The 14,919-nt window shown below is 30.0% G+C and overlaps 2 protein-coding genes across 2 annotated transcripts; both read left to right on the forward strand.

Annotated features, from left to right (window-relative positions):
* Nucleotides 1-5,180: 5,180 nt before the first annotated feature.
* Nucleotides 5,181-6,552, forward strand: LOC113791471 (uncharacterized). Its single transcript, XM_075824331.1, has 3 exons — nt 5,181-5,449; nt 5,943-6,207; nt 6,285-6,552. The coding sequence occupies exons 2-3, from the start codon at nt 6,008-6,010 to the stop codon at nt 6,526-6,528; spliced, it is 444 nt and encodes a 147-aa protein (XP_075680446.1). The 5' UTR covers nt 5,181-5,449; nt 5,943-6,007; the 3' UTR covers nt 6,529-6,552.
* A 429-nt stretch (nt 6,553-6,981) lies between these two features.
* LOC113791470 (uncharacterized) lies at nt 6,982-14,845 on the forward strand. Its single transcript, XM_075824332.1, has 3 exons — nt 6,982-8,600; nt 11,808-11,836; nt 13,043-14,845. The coding sequence occupies exons 1-3, from the start codon at nt 7,074-7,076 to the stop codon at nt 14,049-14,051; spliced, it is 2,565 nt and encodes an 854-aa protein (XP_075680447.1). The 5' UTR covers nt 6,982-7,073; the 3' UTR covers nt 14,052-14,845.
* Nucleotides 14,846-14,919: the final 74 nt, after the last annotated feature.

Below are 14,919 nucleotides of genomic sequence, written 5' to 3' on the forward strand. Positions count from 1 at the left end.
AAATACCAAAGTGTTCAACGGTTGTAGTTTTTTAGACAGAGCTCAGCTTTCGGTCTTGGTGAATTGTAGCAATAGGAAAAAAAGATCTTTGAAAGTTTTTTGCTTTGTCTGTCGTTATTGTGAAAACAGAGACAAAGAGATCTGCTCCAATCATTGTTTGAATTGTAAACACACTTAAGAAAATTCAAAACTTAAGAAAATTTGATTTTGAACGGACATAACCATGAAAAAATGATTTTTTTCTATTGAATTTCATTGATTCATTGAGGTGTTGTGTGTGTGAGAAAAGTTTCCATAAACATCTTGTCGACTTGTAGGGATTTTTTAATTCGCTAGGTGTCGACAAAGGCAGAAAAGCCAACTTTTTTTTAAGTCGAACTTTGACGCCCCACTTCTAGTATCGGAAGTGAAAACCGGAACTTGATTCTTACATTTTTGAAAACTACAACTCTCCTGCTAAAAAGTAATTTTTTATTTTTTCTTAAATCCGTCAGCAAACATGATTTAAAAATTTTTAAAAAACCCATTTTCCCATAGACAGCAATGTTATTTTGCAAAGTGTCCACTTTTTTCTGAACAATGTGTGACCAATACCTATGCTTATTGGCTAGTATACTCTATTTCCTCTATACAGGGTTAATTACTACATATAATTATCATCAAAACCTTTCATCTTATTCAACAGAAATCCAAATCAGATCAGTAATGAGATAATATTTAGAATATTTCTACTGTGTGGGTACTATCAAATAATACATGAGGCATACCCAAGGAGAAATATCGTGGAGAAGGACCTGGACAATGTTACTAGATTGAAAGATTTAAAAAAAAATCGATAAAGCGTTTGTGTGTGTTGAATATGGCTAAAACTATGACAAATTCATGTTGAAAGATGACTCAGTGCTCTCACACTAGGGTGAGCTGAGCTCGCCTATTTTGTAAAGTATAAATTCGATCTTAAATTAATAAACTTGATCAGTTGTTTTGATCACTCAACAATTCAAATGTTATTTATGAATTACGACAAACACCATTGAGACGTTTACACATCAAAATGGTGATATACCATATCGTGAAACACGATCTAATGTTGCACCATATTGTCATAGGATTGGCCATCGGATTTGATAAGTTTATCAAATAAACTTGTTGAAATTTCAAATGCAGCCAATGCAGCCATCGTTGTCCTTTGATCACAAACCCATCCATGTATATTTTTGATCTTTACCACTTTCTGTCTTTTCTTTTCTTTTTGCTTAGCTTGATTTGATTTGATTGATTGTTTATTTTGTTATGACATGGGTTATCTTTTTTTGTTTTGCAAAAAAAACAAAAAATCATCAATCTCCATCCAAATGTCAAAACCATCACACAACATTTTAAAATTGAAACATTCAAAATTCCTTTCGAATATCTGAATCATAAACATTGATATTGTTTTTCATATATATGGGAAATTCGTGTGAGAATGTTTATACTTAAAATGTTTGGACACACGATTGACATTCTTTTGGTATTCTTATGGTGGTCGTAACCTTTGATCTTTCAATTCTTTGACATGTGCTTTTGGTTATTGTTTGACAAGTATCATTTTGTATCGAAAAACATTTGGTGTTTGTTATTTTTTGGGTGCATTTTTTTGACATGGCAATTTATCAACGCTACCCGAATTGCTTTTCTTTCGGCACATCTGGTGTGTTAACAAGTGGTTTTTTTTCTTGTTTGTTTTTGTTTTTTCCAAGTAATTACCAAATGAAATTAAGAAAATGGAATTTAGCCTTGGAAAAAAAATTCAAAAGAATTCCGAAAAATCATTTTATGACCAAAAGTGATTTGTTTGTTTATGTTATTCTGATGATGATGGCCATATGTGTGTTTTTCGTTTTGGTCATTTCGTATTCCAAAAAAAAATTCCTTCTGAATATCTTTGAATATAAACATTGTCGAAATTTTTTTTTGTTTTGTAAAAAATAATTTTTATTTATTATCAAAATTTTCTAGAAAATCATTATTATCAAATTACAATCATTACATTTGAAATTACAAAAAATTATAAAAGTTTTTGTTTGTTTTGTTTCAAACATTATCATCATTATGATGGTGGTCATCGTAGTTGATACGGTTGATTTAACTAAAATTTTTTTTTTTTTTGACCAAATATATCCCGATGATGGTGGGTGGTGGTTGATTGAATGGATTTTTTGTTTGTTTTGAATTTTTTTGAAATGAAAAAAAGAATCTTGACTTGGTTTTTGGTAAGTGAAGATTTGTCAGAGTAAGCCTCATAGAAGAAAAAAGAAAAAAATGATATCCAAAAAATCAAAGATTTTCTTTTTTTTCGATCTAATAATTTCCAAATCAAATGAACGCCACGAATATATGTTGTGTGTGTGTCAGGTGGTTGTGTAAATGTGTGTTTATTATGTTTTTTTTTTGGTGAATTTTTAAGAAATTATCTAAAATGTGTTGTGTGTGTTTGTAAAAATCAAAATTCATAATATAAAATTATTTTCACTTGATTCAATTGATTATTAGAAACATAATAATAATCGATCAAATGAAGAAAAAATAATATTAAAAATGAAAATTTATAAAACTAAAAATCTACTATTCTTTATATATAGAAGATATAAGGAATCTTTCTGCAAATAAAAAAAAGCATCGTTTCGATTTTTAAAATTAAACCAAATCAAATTGGTTTTCTGTATATGCATGTGTATGACTAAAACCTATGCTTATATATGTGATGTCTTAAAGAAGCTATATATCTAATAGAATCTATTAAATAGATCAAATAGACAGCTTGATCAAAGACAAGATGATGATTAACGACAACGGCCAAGAAATAGAAAATCATATTTAAGGCCTGGGAGAAAGGCCAAAATGGTACGCATTTTTTGGAGTGAAGCTGACACTAAGAGATCTAACTTATGACCAGTTTTAATCTGAATCTACGTCAGTCACAAGTATTGATTATTTTGGCCACAACAACGCTTGATCATCAGTGAAATTCAATGAAAATTTATTTTGTTTGTTTGTGTATTAATTTGAGTGTAAAAAATTATCAAAAAATAAATAAATAGACTTCAATTCTTTCATTAAATTTTGTTTGGCGTTTGGTATTGGTTTGATGTTAGTACGCACACGTAGCCCGTAGCTGGAATTGGCCCACCGCCATAATTGCCGTGGTTCGCCCTAAAGTTGCAAGGCCACCGTGGCCCCAAAAATCTCACACATATATTATCTCTATTATCTAAAAAAAACTCAAAAAGAATGTTCATTGAAATTCGATACATCCAAACAATTGTTACTTCATCAACGAACACATCAACCAAATCGCAAACATGTTTGTCACATTTGTGGATATCGTTTTAAAGAAAAATTTAATCTCAATCGACATCAACGTATACATTCAGCCGATATACCATTCAAATGTAATAAATGTGAATATAGATTTAATTCAAAGAAAAAATTAAGGTCGTCGAGGCCCCAAAAATCTCACATATATATACTCTATTATCTAAAAAAAACTCAAAAAGATTAAACTCATATATCAATCAATCATGTTACAATTGTATGTTTGTCCAGAAGGTTGACAATGCAATTGCCGATTTTATTAAAAACTCACTCTCTAATAATAATTTCTAACCTAACTCAATTGGAAATTAACAGAAAAATATTGTTAACAACAACGAATCGACTTCAAATTAAACTGGTTCCATATTCGAAAACTTGGCTAATCGGACGATATCTGATAATCACTTAAAAACGTTAACGGGGTTTTACTGGAGACAAATCGAACAGCTTCGAGAGTGGATGACATCAATGCGTGATACGGAAGGTCGTATTGCCATCCAGGCGATCTGCGTGTTCCTTCATAAGATGAGATCTGAAAATTCGGACAACATCATCGCCGTAAACTGGGGTATCGATTCTGAATCTCTAGTGTCATCATACATCAAATCGGTTATGAAATCGTTTGAAAATGAATTATATGTGATGGCACATATCTTCGTCATGAGAAAAGTTCCAATAATGTCTATCAAAGAAATTAAAAACTCACTCTCTAATAATAATTTCTAACCTAACTCAATTGGAAATTAACAGAAAAAATATTGTTGACAACAACGAATCGAATTCAAATATATCTAATGTGGTACTCGGACTGTGATAAAATATTACACATCTTCTCATTCACTACAACAGAAATTGAAAGCTAAAGTCGAGAATCTACCAGAAATTCGAAACTGGTATGATACAGACAAAATGCGAAGTAACTTAGCTATTATTAAAGATGCCTACACAGTTCTATCCCAAAGCTCGAACAACAGATCTTTCCTAGAAACTGATTTCTATTACATTGTAGCATCTAAATTTCCGAGAGATGCTGTAAGAGATCTAATGCAGAAGTATGGATCCAAACTTACAGTCTCGCAATATCTCACAAACATTACCATGTACATAGAGCAAAATGAACAAGTAATGCCATTCGGTTTGAAAAATGCTCCGGCCATCTTTTGAAAGATCGGTTTATGCAATACTAAAACAAAAGGGATTAAACAAATTTTCTCATAAAATTACATTGATGACATCATAGTGTTCTCAAAAACATTCGATGAACATGTTGTACATCTGAAGAGTGTCTTTCAAGAAATGAAAGAGTCTAATATAAAATTGAAAACATCAAAATTGTACAATCAAAATTATTATTATTTTTATGTTTGTGTTTTATAAAATTAAAACTGACTTGAACTAGTTTTTTTTTTTTTTGGTTTTGGTTAGGTTGGATGGACTTTGTTTAGTGTGTGTGTATAACGCATGCAAAATGATTTTGTTTTTGTTTTGGAAAAATGTAGATGGCGTTCAAAATGATAGAAAAAAAAATGATCAAAAAAAAAATCGAATGTTTTCGTTTTTTGGATATCAAAAAAAAAAAACCGAGGCAAAACTCAATGACAAAATCTTCACTTACCGACCATCCATTTTCGATTTATTTTTTTCGCGGGAAAAACAAATGATTCGATGATCCAAATATCGTCGTCATCGTCGTTATCCATTGATTCGGTTGTTGGTTGGCTGACCAAATTTGACATTTTCAGCATTTATAACGATTCAAAGGCCAAAACACCAGAAAAAACAGGTCATTTGGAAACGGATAAAGACCAAAATCGTCGACAAAACGGTTCGATACGGTTTTTAAATATAAAATTTTGATGATGATGATCGACCAATGAAAAACGAACACAACGTTTTTGACGATTTAAAAAAAGCGTAACATGTATATCGATCTGACCTGATGACAGGTTTGAATAAATATGATTTTACAACGTGATTTGGTTTGTCTTTTTATACACCACGACGATGACAAAACACCAGAAAAATAGGCAGGGTCTATCAAATCGCGATAAGAATTTTATCTGCAGTGCGATAAGAACAAGGGATCATACAGGTAAGCTTTGGTTTTTTGGTTTCTAATCATGACTAATCATGGTTATTATTTTGTTATATGGTGTGTGTTGTTGTTGTTGTTGTTATGGTACTGATAAGCTCGTTGGTATGTATGATACACACACACACACAAACACACACCAAGTGATAACGATCAATGCTTGAATTTTTATTGAACCCTTCTTCAGATTGTTTTCAAACTGAACAAAAAAAAAGAGAAGAGATATCTTTGAATTCTGATTAGGATTTATATCCTCAGGTATCGTTTAAAAAAAAACACGATTTATGGCATGGTTTAGGCCTTGAACTTTTTTTGACCTGTTGCTGTTGTTGTTTTTTACAAGTAAAAAACAAACGAAAAAAATATGGAAAAATAACACTTGAATCTCTTGAGAAAAACCAAAAACCAAAACCAAAATTCTTAAAAAAACAAGAAAATCACGCAGAACAAATTCGAATCTAATCTTTTTCATTCTTTCCGACTATATCAACAGACAGATGGCAGCACAGCATCGAATTTACACGTGATTAATTTTTTGGTTAGATTTTAGCGAATCTGATGACCAAAACCAGACCCGAAAACAAAACAATGGATACAGCTAAACGCCTTGCCTATTTACAACAATTACAAAATCTTTTAATCCAACAACAATCATCATCATCATCAATGAATTCGAATCAAAATGATTCAATGATCAGATTGAATTCATTTTATGGCTATCTGGGTAAAGAAATTTCTATGAAACATAACCTACAAATGTATGTATGTTGCTTTTTGGATTTTTAACTAGCTAAAGATTTACTAATTTTACTTTTTACTTTTCTTTTTTGGGCAGCCTAAATTGTGATCCATTAAAATTATATCGTTGTAAACGTTGTTATTGTCAATATAATTTTCAATCAATTATACGGAAAAATTTGTTACAAATAAAAACCGAATCAAAACAACGTTCGATTTGTTTTCAATGTTCCGAATGTTCATTTAAACGTAAGATAATTTTTCGTCAATTGGCCAAAACAAAATTGGAAAAATATTTGCAACAACTACAGCAACAGCAGCAATCAAATGATAAAAAATGATAAACGCTTTTTTTGTAAATAAAAAAAAAAAATGATTTTTTACAAAATTCAATAAAAATTATATTTACACAAAATGACCGAAATGTTGATCACTAGATGGCGACACGCTTACTGAAAAATATTTATTCCAAAAAAATTCAAAAAATTTTGGCGCGCATTTTTAGATTTTCTATCTGTTTTTACCTATTTTCATCAAACAATGGTATTTGGATCGATCCAATTTACATGAAACAAGTGTGTTTGCGTCTGTCTGTATGCATGTGTATGTCGGTGTAAATGTGTAGGTGGAATGGTATTCAGTATTACGGGAGTCAGCGCAAAACAATATGCCAATTTTTTTTGGCTGAAAAAAAAATTTCCGCTCGAACATTATATAGACGAATTTTCGTTCATGAAAAAAGAAAATTTCTTCTTCTTTCTTTCTTCAACCTGATTCCTTTCCATTCGGTTCATTCCATTCCATTTCATTCAATTCATTCGGTTCGCTTCGGTTCGGATGTTCATCAGTTTCGCTATTGAATCAATGTTTTTTCTGAAAGAAAATTATGCTAAAAAATGATAGTAATTTTCAATCATCATCATCATCATTATCGAATGATGATGATTATACACAATCATTAAATATTGATAATATATTCAATATGACAATGATAATGGATCGACAACAGCATTCAACATTTGTGACAACATTAAAACCATCAATATCTTCAGTATCTTCAGCTTCATCATCGACTGATTCATCAATGATAATCATTACGAATGAAGTAAATGAAGCAGCCGTTATAATTGCCTATTCATTAATCGTCATAATTTCATTGATTGGTAATTCATTGGTTGTGAAAATTGCATTTAGTGGACGATGGATACCAGGGAGGTCACAACGTGCACGTACAACTACTGATGTTTTAATCGGTTCATTATCATTTAGTGATTTAGTAATGACAATTTTTAATATACCATTCAATTTAGCAAGAATCCTATTACCATATTGGCCATTTGGTCGTTTATTATGTTATGGTGTACCATTTGTACAAACTGCTTGTGTTTATGTATCAACATTTACAATGGCTGCAATTGCATTACATCGTTGGCGTATGGTTAGTCATCCAACAACCGTTATGTTAAATAAAACAAATCGTTCAATATCATCATCAACAAATCCATTACGTTCATTTAATTCATTACGTCGTACGATAACTATCGTTTGGTTAATATCATTTGGTTTAGCAGCACCTACGGTTGCTTTCAATCAATTAAAATTGGCCAATGTTAATGGTCAATATGTTATACGTTGTCGTGTTGATTATCCATTTATATTCGGTATAAATGCATCATTATTATTAACAATTGAAATATTTTTAACACAATATTTAATACCATTATTAATAACCGGTGTTTTATATATGAAAATTGCAACAGTTATACATAGACAAAGTCGTTTTAATCAAATTACTAATACTAATGTTAATAAATATAATGATAAAAATGATGATAATGTGATGACGACAAACCACAAAGGTAGAAATAGCCATGATTTTCTTCATTTAAAATCATTTTCATCACAAATTGATTTGGCATCGATTACAAATCATCATGTGAAAAATCAAAAACAACAACAACAACAAAATTCAGCAGCAATATCATCCGGTGAAATGTTAAGTACACAAACAATTATGAATGATGATGATGATGATGTTGTTGTTGTTGATCGATTAAAACAACAACAACAACAACAACAACAACGACAATCAATAACAACAACAACAACAACAAATTCAACAACAATCAATACACAACAATCATTATCACAATCATCATCAATAATGATTAATCCTTTTGTTTTATCACAACAACAACAACAACAACAATCGCAACAACAACAACAATCATCAACAACAACAATAATAACACGTATTGGTAAACGTCGAAGACAATTAGAAGTAAAACGAAGAAGAATATTAATGTTATCATTAGTTGTTACTGTATTTGCTATTTGTTGGTTACCATTAAATCTTTATCATTTAACAATTGATCTTGGTTTTGCTCAACATCGTTTAACGGTTTTTTTAGTGGTAAACAAAAATTTTTTTTTTTTTGTTTAAAATTTTAAAATTTGGAGAATTCGTGGATGTTGTTTTTTTTGCTATTGGAAATCCAGTTTTTCGAATGAAAGTTTCTCTGTTTCGATGTCGTTTGAATAACATTATCTTTTTTTTCACCAGAAAAAAAATTATCCAGAGAAACTGAAAAACAGAGTCGCTTTAGCTTTATATTTGTTTTTCTCTCACTCTCATTCACTCTCTTTCTCACTTTATCATCACCATTCAATTAGGATTTTCTAAAATAGAAACTTTCAATTGTTTGAGTGCAGATGAAAAGAATAAGAAAAATTCCTGTTGATATGTACCGAGAATAAAAACACGAAGAGAAAACTCAATGAAAAGAATTCAATTTGCATTCATTTGTTCAATGTGTATGTGTGTGTGTTTTTCTTATCGAATTTGAAAATGATTGAATTGAATCATGAATAACAGAATGAAAGGAAGAAAGAAAGAAAGAAAAATCAATTCGATTAGGCAATTTGTTTGTTTGCTTGAAAAAGATTTTAGTCAGAATCAGAATATCAGTACCAGAATCAGAATCAGCGCCAGAACTAGAACCAGTGAAAATTCATTGACCAAAATTATAACTATGATAATAATAATGGTGATAATTTGTAATTTAGAAATTATAAATTATAATCATTAATTATTTATTTATTTATCTATTTTAATTATTAATTATTAATCAGATTTGGGTTTATAATTACAAATCCCACAAAAAGTTATAAATATTATTACTATTTCGGTTGATTCTGTTCTGACCAACAACAACAACAACAACAGATAATAAAATAAATTCAATTATAATTGTAATAATCAAATCTATAATAATTCTGGATTCTGAAATTTACAAACAAATTCTTCTTCTTCTTCTTCTTTACAAAAATAATAATTTCTAATTCTGATTGGTTTTTATTCTGTGTGTGTTTGCGTTTTTCAGATTCCGATATTCTGGATGATTCTGGATTCTGGATCCTGATTCTGATCATCATCATTCGATCATCACCAATAGAACCAGATTCTGTTGTTGTTTGTTTTGGTTTTTTTTTGGTAAAAAATTTATTCATGAGAAAAGAAAAGCAAAACTTTTCACCTGATTTATTATTCAAATGAATTAACAACAGCAGAAAAATATCTTTTCTTTTTTTTTCTTGTTAAAAGAATTTTTATTCTCAAGTTGCATCAGTCGATCGAAAGAAAGAAAATGAAAGAAAATAGCAAGAATAAGTTTGTTGTTTCCGAAGAAAAACTTAATAAGTTTTTGAATTTGGATTTTTTTTCGTTGGATAAACTTTTCTTTTTTTCACTTTTTGTTTTTTCCCGTTCGTGGAATTTATAAGATTCTTTTTTTCTGTTTTTCGGTTGAAATAAGGATTAAGAAGATAGCCAAGACAATGGAAAGAGAGAGAGAGAGAGAGGGGTGTTTTTTTCAAATTTTTCCCCAATTTCAAGTCGGAATTCTTGACTTTGTTGATGATGACACCAGAGAAAAAAATCCCCATAATCATCCACAGATAAACATACTAACCGAAAACAACAACAACATTAATGTCATCGGAGATAAACTGTCAATATGGGAATTCAGTGATATTAATTTCGTTTGATAAAAAACTGAAAAAACTAATTTTCATCGACCAATTCTCTTATCAATAAATGTGTGTGTGTAAATATTTACCCGAAAATATTACCCGAATCCTAATATTAGTAGAAATGAATCGTTTATCGATTATTGATTAGATCGATTATTGATCGAATTTCTGTTCCTTTCATTCTTTTTAGGGGTATCATGTGATATATTCAATGTTTGTTTTCTCCATTATGAATATTCATTTTCTTCTTCATTTAATGATACTCGTTTTGTTCATATTTTTTTTAACACTTCGTTAGTCCCTTAATATTTTTTTTTTTTGGAAAATTTTCAATTCAGGGTGCCAAAGGGTTAACATTTCAACAATGACAAGATGAACGAAATTCTTCTTTCGTTACCCAAATTTTTAATTTTTCTGCTGTTGTCAAAATGAAAATTCTATCTGATCAAAGTTGTTGTCATGATAAATTAAGTGACAAAAACGAAAAAGGAAAAAGGAGAATTCAAATGAAGAATTTCTTCATTATCATTCTTATGAATGTATATTTCAAACAAACAAACAAACATCAACCACAACTGATGAAAAGAAAAAAGTCAGTTTTTGCTTCATTCACAACTGATGAAATGACGTTGAATTTCAATTTACTTCAGTTGAAATTGATTACAAATGGAAATAAAGCGAGAGAGAGAGAGAGAGAGAGAGAGAGAGAGAGAGAGAGAGAGAGAGAGAGAGAGAGAGAGAGAGAGAGAGAGAGAGAGAGAGAGAGAGAGAGAGAGAGAGAGAGAAATGTTTTCAATCTACGAATGTTAAATCATTATCAAACATCCACAAAATGTGATAATGTTTTCATTAATGTTTTGGCAGTAATGTTATGTTACATTTATTTGAATTCGTATCGATCAATTGATGGTTGATTTTTGTTCTCTCTCTCTCTCTCTCTCTTGATGATTGACCATTTGAAAAAAAATTATACAATGTTGACACATACATTTTCCCTATGTGTATTTACAATCAAACATTTCGTATGTTTTCGGATGTTTTGATCGGATCGATATTTGGTTCATTCAAAATTCAATTTTCATTTCCAGTTCATTTACGGTTATCTCTCTTCGTGTTTTCTTCTTCTTTTTCTTCTTCCTCTGATATTCACTTAAGCAAGTGACAAAATTATTATTATTTTTTTTAAACTACAGGATAATTGTTTTTTTTCCAGTTGGTCGATCAATCGACAACAATATTGAAAGGGGAAAACCGAAGAAATTTTCCCAGAAACAAAATTTTCGAAAAAGTTTCTTCCGTTTTTTTTTATCTTTTAAAGTTTCTGTTTTTTACTAATTTTATTTTATTTCTTCTTAAATATTTTTCTTCCCTCTCTCCACGCCAATTTATTCCAACTATGAAATTCTTGATTCTGTAACTATATTTCATCATTATTCTTTTCGTTGTTGATTCTTGGCCCAATTGGACTTCATCATCATCATCATCATCATTATTCTATAACCGTTTTTATTATTTGCGTATAATAATTGTCAACTCATAATAATAATAATAATAATAAAAAACTATTATCATTATCATCAACTAATAGTGTCATTGGTTTGCTATGAGCTCAGTTTGGTAAGTTTATTTTTTTCAATGAAAAAAACAACAAACAAAACAAAAGAATTTCCTTTAAATAACGATGTTTTTGCTCGCTCGCTTCATTCATTATCCTGAATGATAATAAATACACAATGACTACCAGAATATTTTTCCTCTGTGTTGTTGTCGTCGTCGTCGTTAAGAATTTTAAAGAGAAATTCTTTTAGCGAAAAGACCATTACCCCTCCTTGCCAATGAATTGTTTGTTTTTTGTTTTGTTTACCAAATTTATTAATTTCTTTTAGTTTTTCACCAGTTTTTTGTAGTTTTCGGGTAGTTTTTCACCCCAATTCATTTTCTAAAGTTTTCAACAACAGCAATAACAAAAACAAAACAACAAGAAAAATCTATGAACGAAGAATAAAATGTCCCTGGCCATCCAATTAGTTTGAATTAAAATTTGTTTTTGGTAATCTTTGTCGTCGTCGTAGTCGTTGCTGACGACTACCAAGAATTTCGACTAAAAGAATCGAACGAGAAACAAAACAAAACAAACTATAGAAACTAAAGAATATTCTCTCTCTCTCTCTCTCTCCCTCTTGCCTCCCTTTTACCTAATTATCGTTATTTATAGAATTTATAAAAAATTCTCAGGTTTAATAATAATAATAATAATAATTTTATTGTGGGAAAGTGCGTCATCCAACAGGATGTTTGCACCATTTAAAGAATGAAATCAAATGAAGATTGAAAATACAAATAGAATAAAAGTAGAATAATGTAAAGAAAGTGTAATTAAAAATATTTACAGGTGAAGAAGAATGTGTTTACATATGTTATTGAATTTAATTGCGTTTTTTTGTGATGATATGTACAAGTGTGGTGAATGAAAAGGTGTTGTAAAATTATCACATGCAGTTAGTAGGTGGATTGGGCTTTGAATGTCGATATGGTTGCATGTACATGAAGGTGTGTCAGTTTTTCCGATGTTATGCAGATATTCTTTAAAGTTGCCGTGCCCGGTGACGAATTGCGTTGAATAGAAATTGGGCGAGAAATATTTTGGCACACCGGTGGGGAAGAACTGACGAAAGTTGTTGTTGGCGTTGTTTAGATATTTGTTGCGAAGTTTGTCCATTTCGGTATTGATTGCGCTTTTAATAAAGTCGTAAAATTCTCAGGTTTAAAAATCTGTCTAATTTATCTATTTTCTTCATTTTTTACAAAAAAAAAAATCTATAGTTATAATTCATTTATTTATTGTTGGCTAAATGAAAGTTTTCGTCAAAATGCAATCGAATTATTACGTAAAATAATGTTTGATTTGATAAAATTTCATCAAAATTTTTTACAATTATTAAATTGTTTTCAACAACAACAACAACAAAATGATCAACAACAACAAATTGATCAACAACAACAACAAACTGAACAACAACAACAACAATCGGAAAAACAACAAAATGATGGTAGTGGTAACGGAAATAACGGTAGTAGTAGTAGTAGTAGTGGTGGTGTTAGTAAAAAACAAAGAAAAAAAGAAAGAGAAAAATATTTAAATAAACGTAATAAATTGGCTGGAATTTTATTTACTGAATCATCAACAGCAACAACAACAACAACAAGTGCATTAATAGCCGGTAGTTATCCATTGAATATATCCGGTATGATATCAACCCCGTCGCCGCCACCACCACCCCCAACAACAGCAGCAACGTTATCAACCGGTGTGAATCCGAATAATGAAAAATTATTAACAAATGGTGGTTGTAATGTAAAAATTAATTTGGATAATAGTAATTTACAACAACAACAACAATCCTCATCATCGTTAATAATGATGGGAAAAAAACCTACTAAACGTAAATCAAAAAAATATCGACGTTATTTTGAAAGTGTTGAAGAAGAAGATATTGTTGATTTTGTTGATGATGATGGTAGTGAATTCGATGATGATGAAGACGAAGATGATGATGATGATGACGATAATGTTGAAAAAAATTTACAATTTGAATTGAATGAACGAAAGAATTTCGTAAAAATTGGTTTAATGGAAAAATTTCGTTCAACATATCCAACGAGAAAAAAATCATTGAATTTTGGTTCAGCCAACGCAAACAACAACGCAAATCGATCCTGTGATCAACAACAAGCGAATTTTATTTGCGTTCCACGCATTGAAATAACCGATATGAGTAACGGTAACGGTAACGGTAATAATAACGATGAAACGGGGGAAAAATGTATGTAAATTTCAATGGAAAATTCTCTATTTTTTTGCTTTTTCTTTACCTGAATTCAATGATGACAAAAAGATTATTGACATGTCGTGGAAAAATTATTATTCATGGGAATCGGAAAATTAAAACAAACCATCAACAAACTTATTGGACGGAAATGGAAAATTAAACAAATCTTGTTGATGAAATTCGGATTGTGGACAGGATGGAATTGAAATCGAATAAATAATGAAGATTGAAAACAGGATGCCGCAGAATATGGATTAAAATAATATCAAAACATTTGTCGTGAAGAAATTAAAAATTGACGGGAATTGGAAATCAAAACAAATCATCAGCAAACCTATTGGAAGGAAATCGAATATCGAAAATAAACAAATCTTGTTGATGAACTATTGGACTACGGACAAATATGGAGTTGGAATTGATAACGAAATAATTTAGAAGATCAAAAACAGGATGCTGAATAATATCGAAAAGAAAATATTGATGGCGGAAATCGGCAGTCTAAACATTGGATGGATGTTTTGATCGGATGGAGCTGGAAATATTTGATGGAAAAACATATTTAAACCCCATCAAACTTGGCAAACGTTGGTTGAATTTTTGGTTGAATTACGGTTGGATTTTGGTGGAATTGGTTATCGTTTTAATTGGTGAATTCAACTCATTGGTGGAACAACAACGAACAGTTCAGCGAATTTATTTAATGATTGATAATTGTATTTTAATTGTGGTTAATAATTGTTTGTTATTGATGTTAGATTGTGAAAAATAAAGATAATTTTATAAAGTGCTAATTTAATTGATGTGTAAACGAATTTGATTTTTGATAGACATATCAGCAAACATCAATCATCATCATCACATACAATATTT

This window comes from Dermatophagoides pteronyssinus, unplaced genomic scaffold, assembly GCF_027571235.1.
Source record: "Dermatophagoides pteronyssinus isolate colony J.1.1.1.1 unplaced genomic scaffold, Derpt_VIB-CSIC_2022.12 sq0068, whole genome shotgun sequence".
Taxonomy (NCBI): Eukaryota; Metazoa; Arthropoda; class Arachnida; order Sarcoptiformes; family Pyroglyphidae; genus Dermatophagoides; species Dermatophagoides pteronyssinus.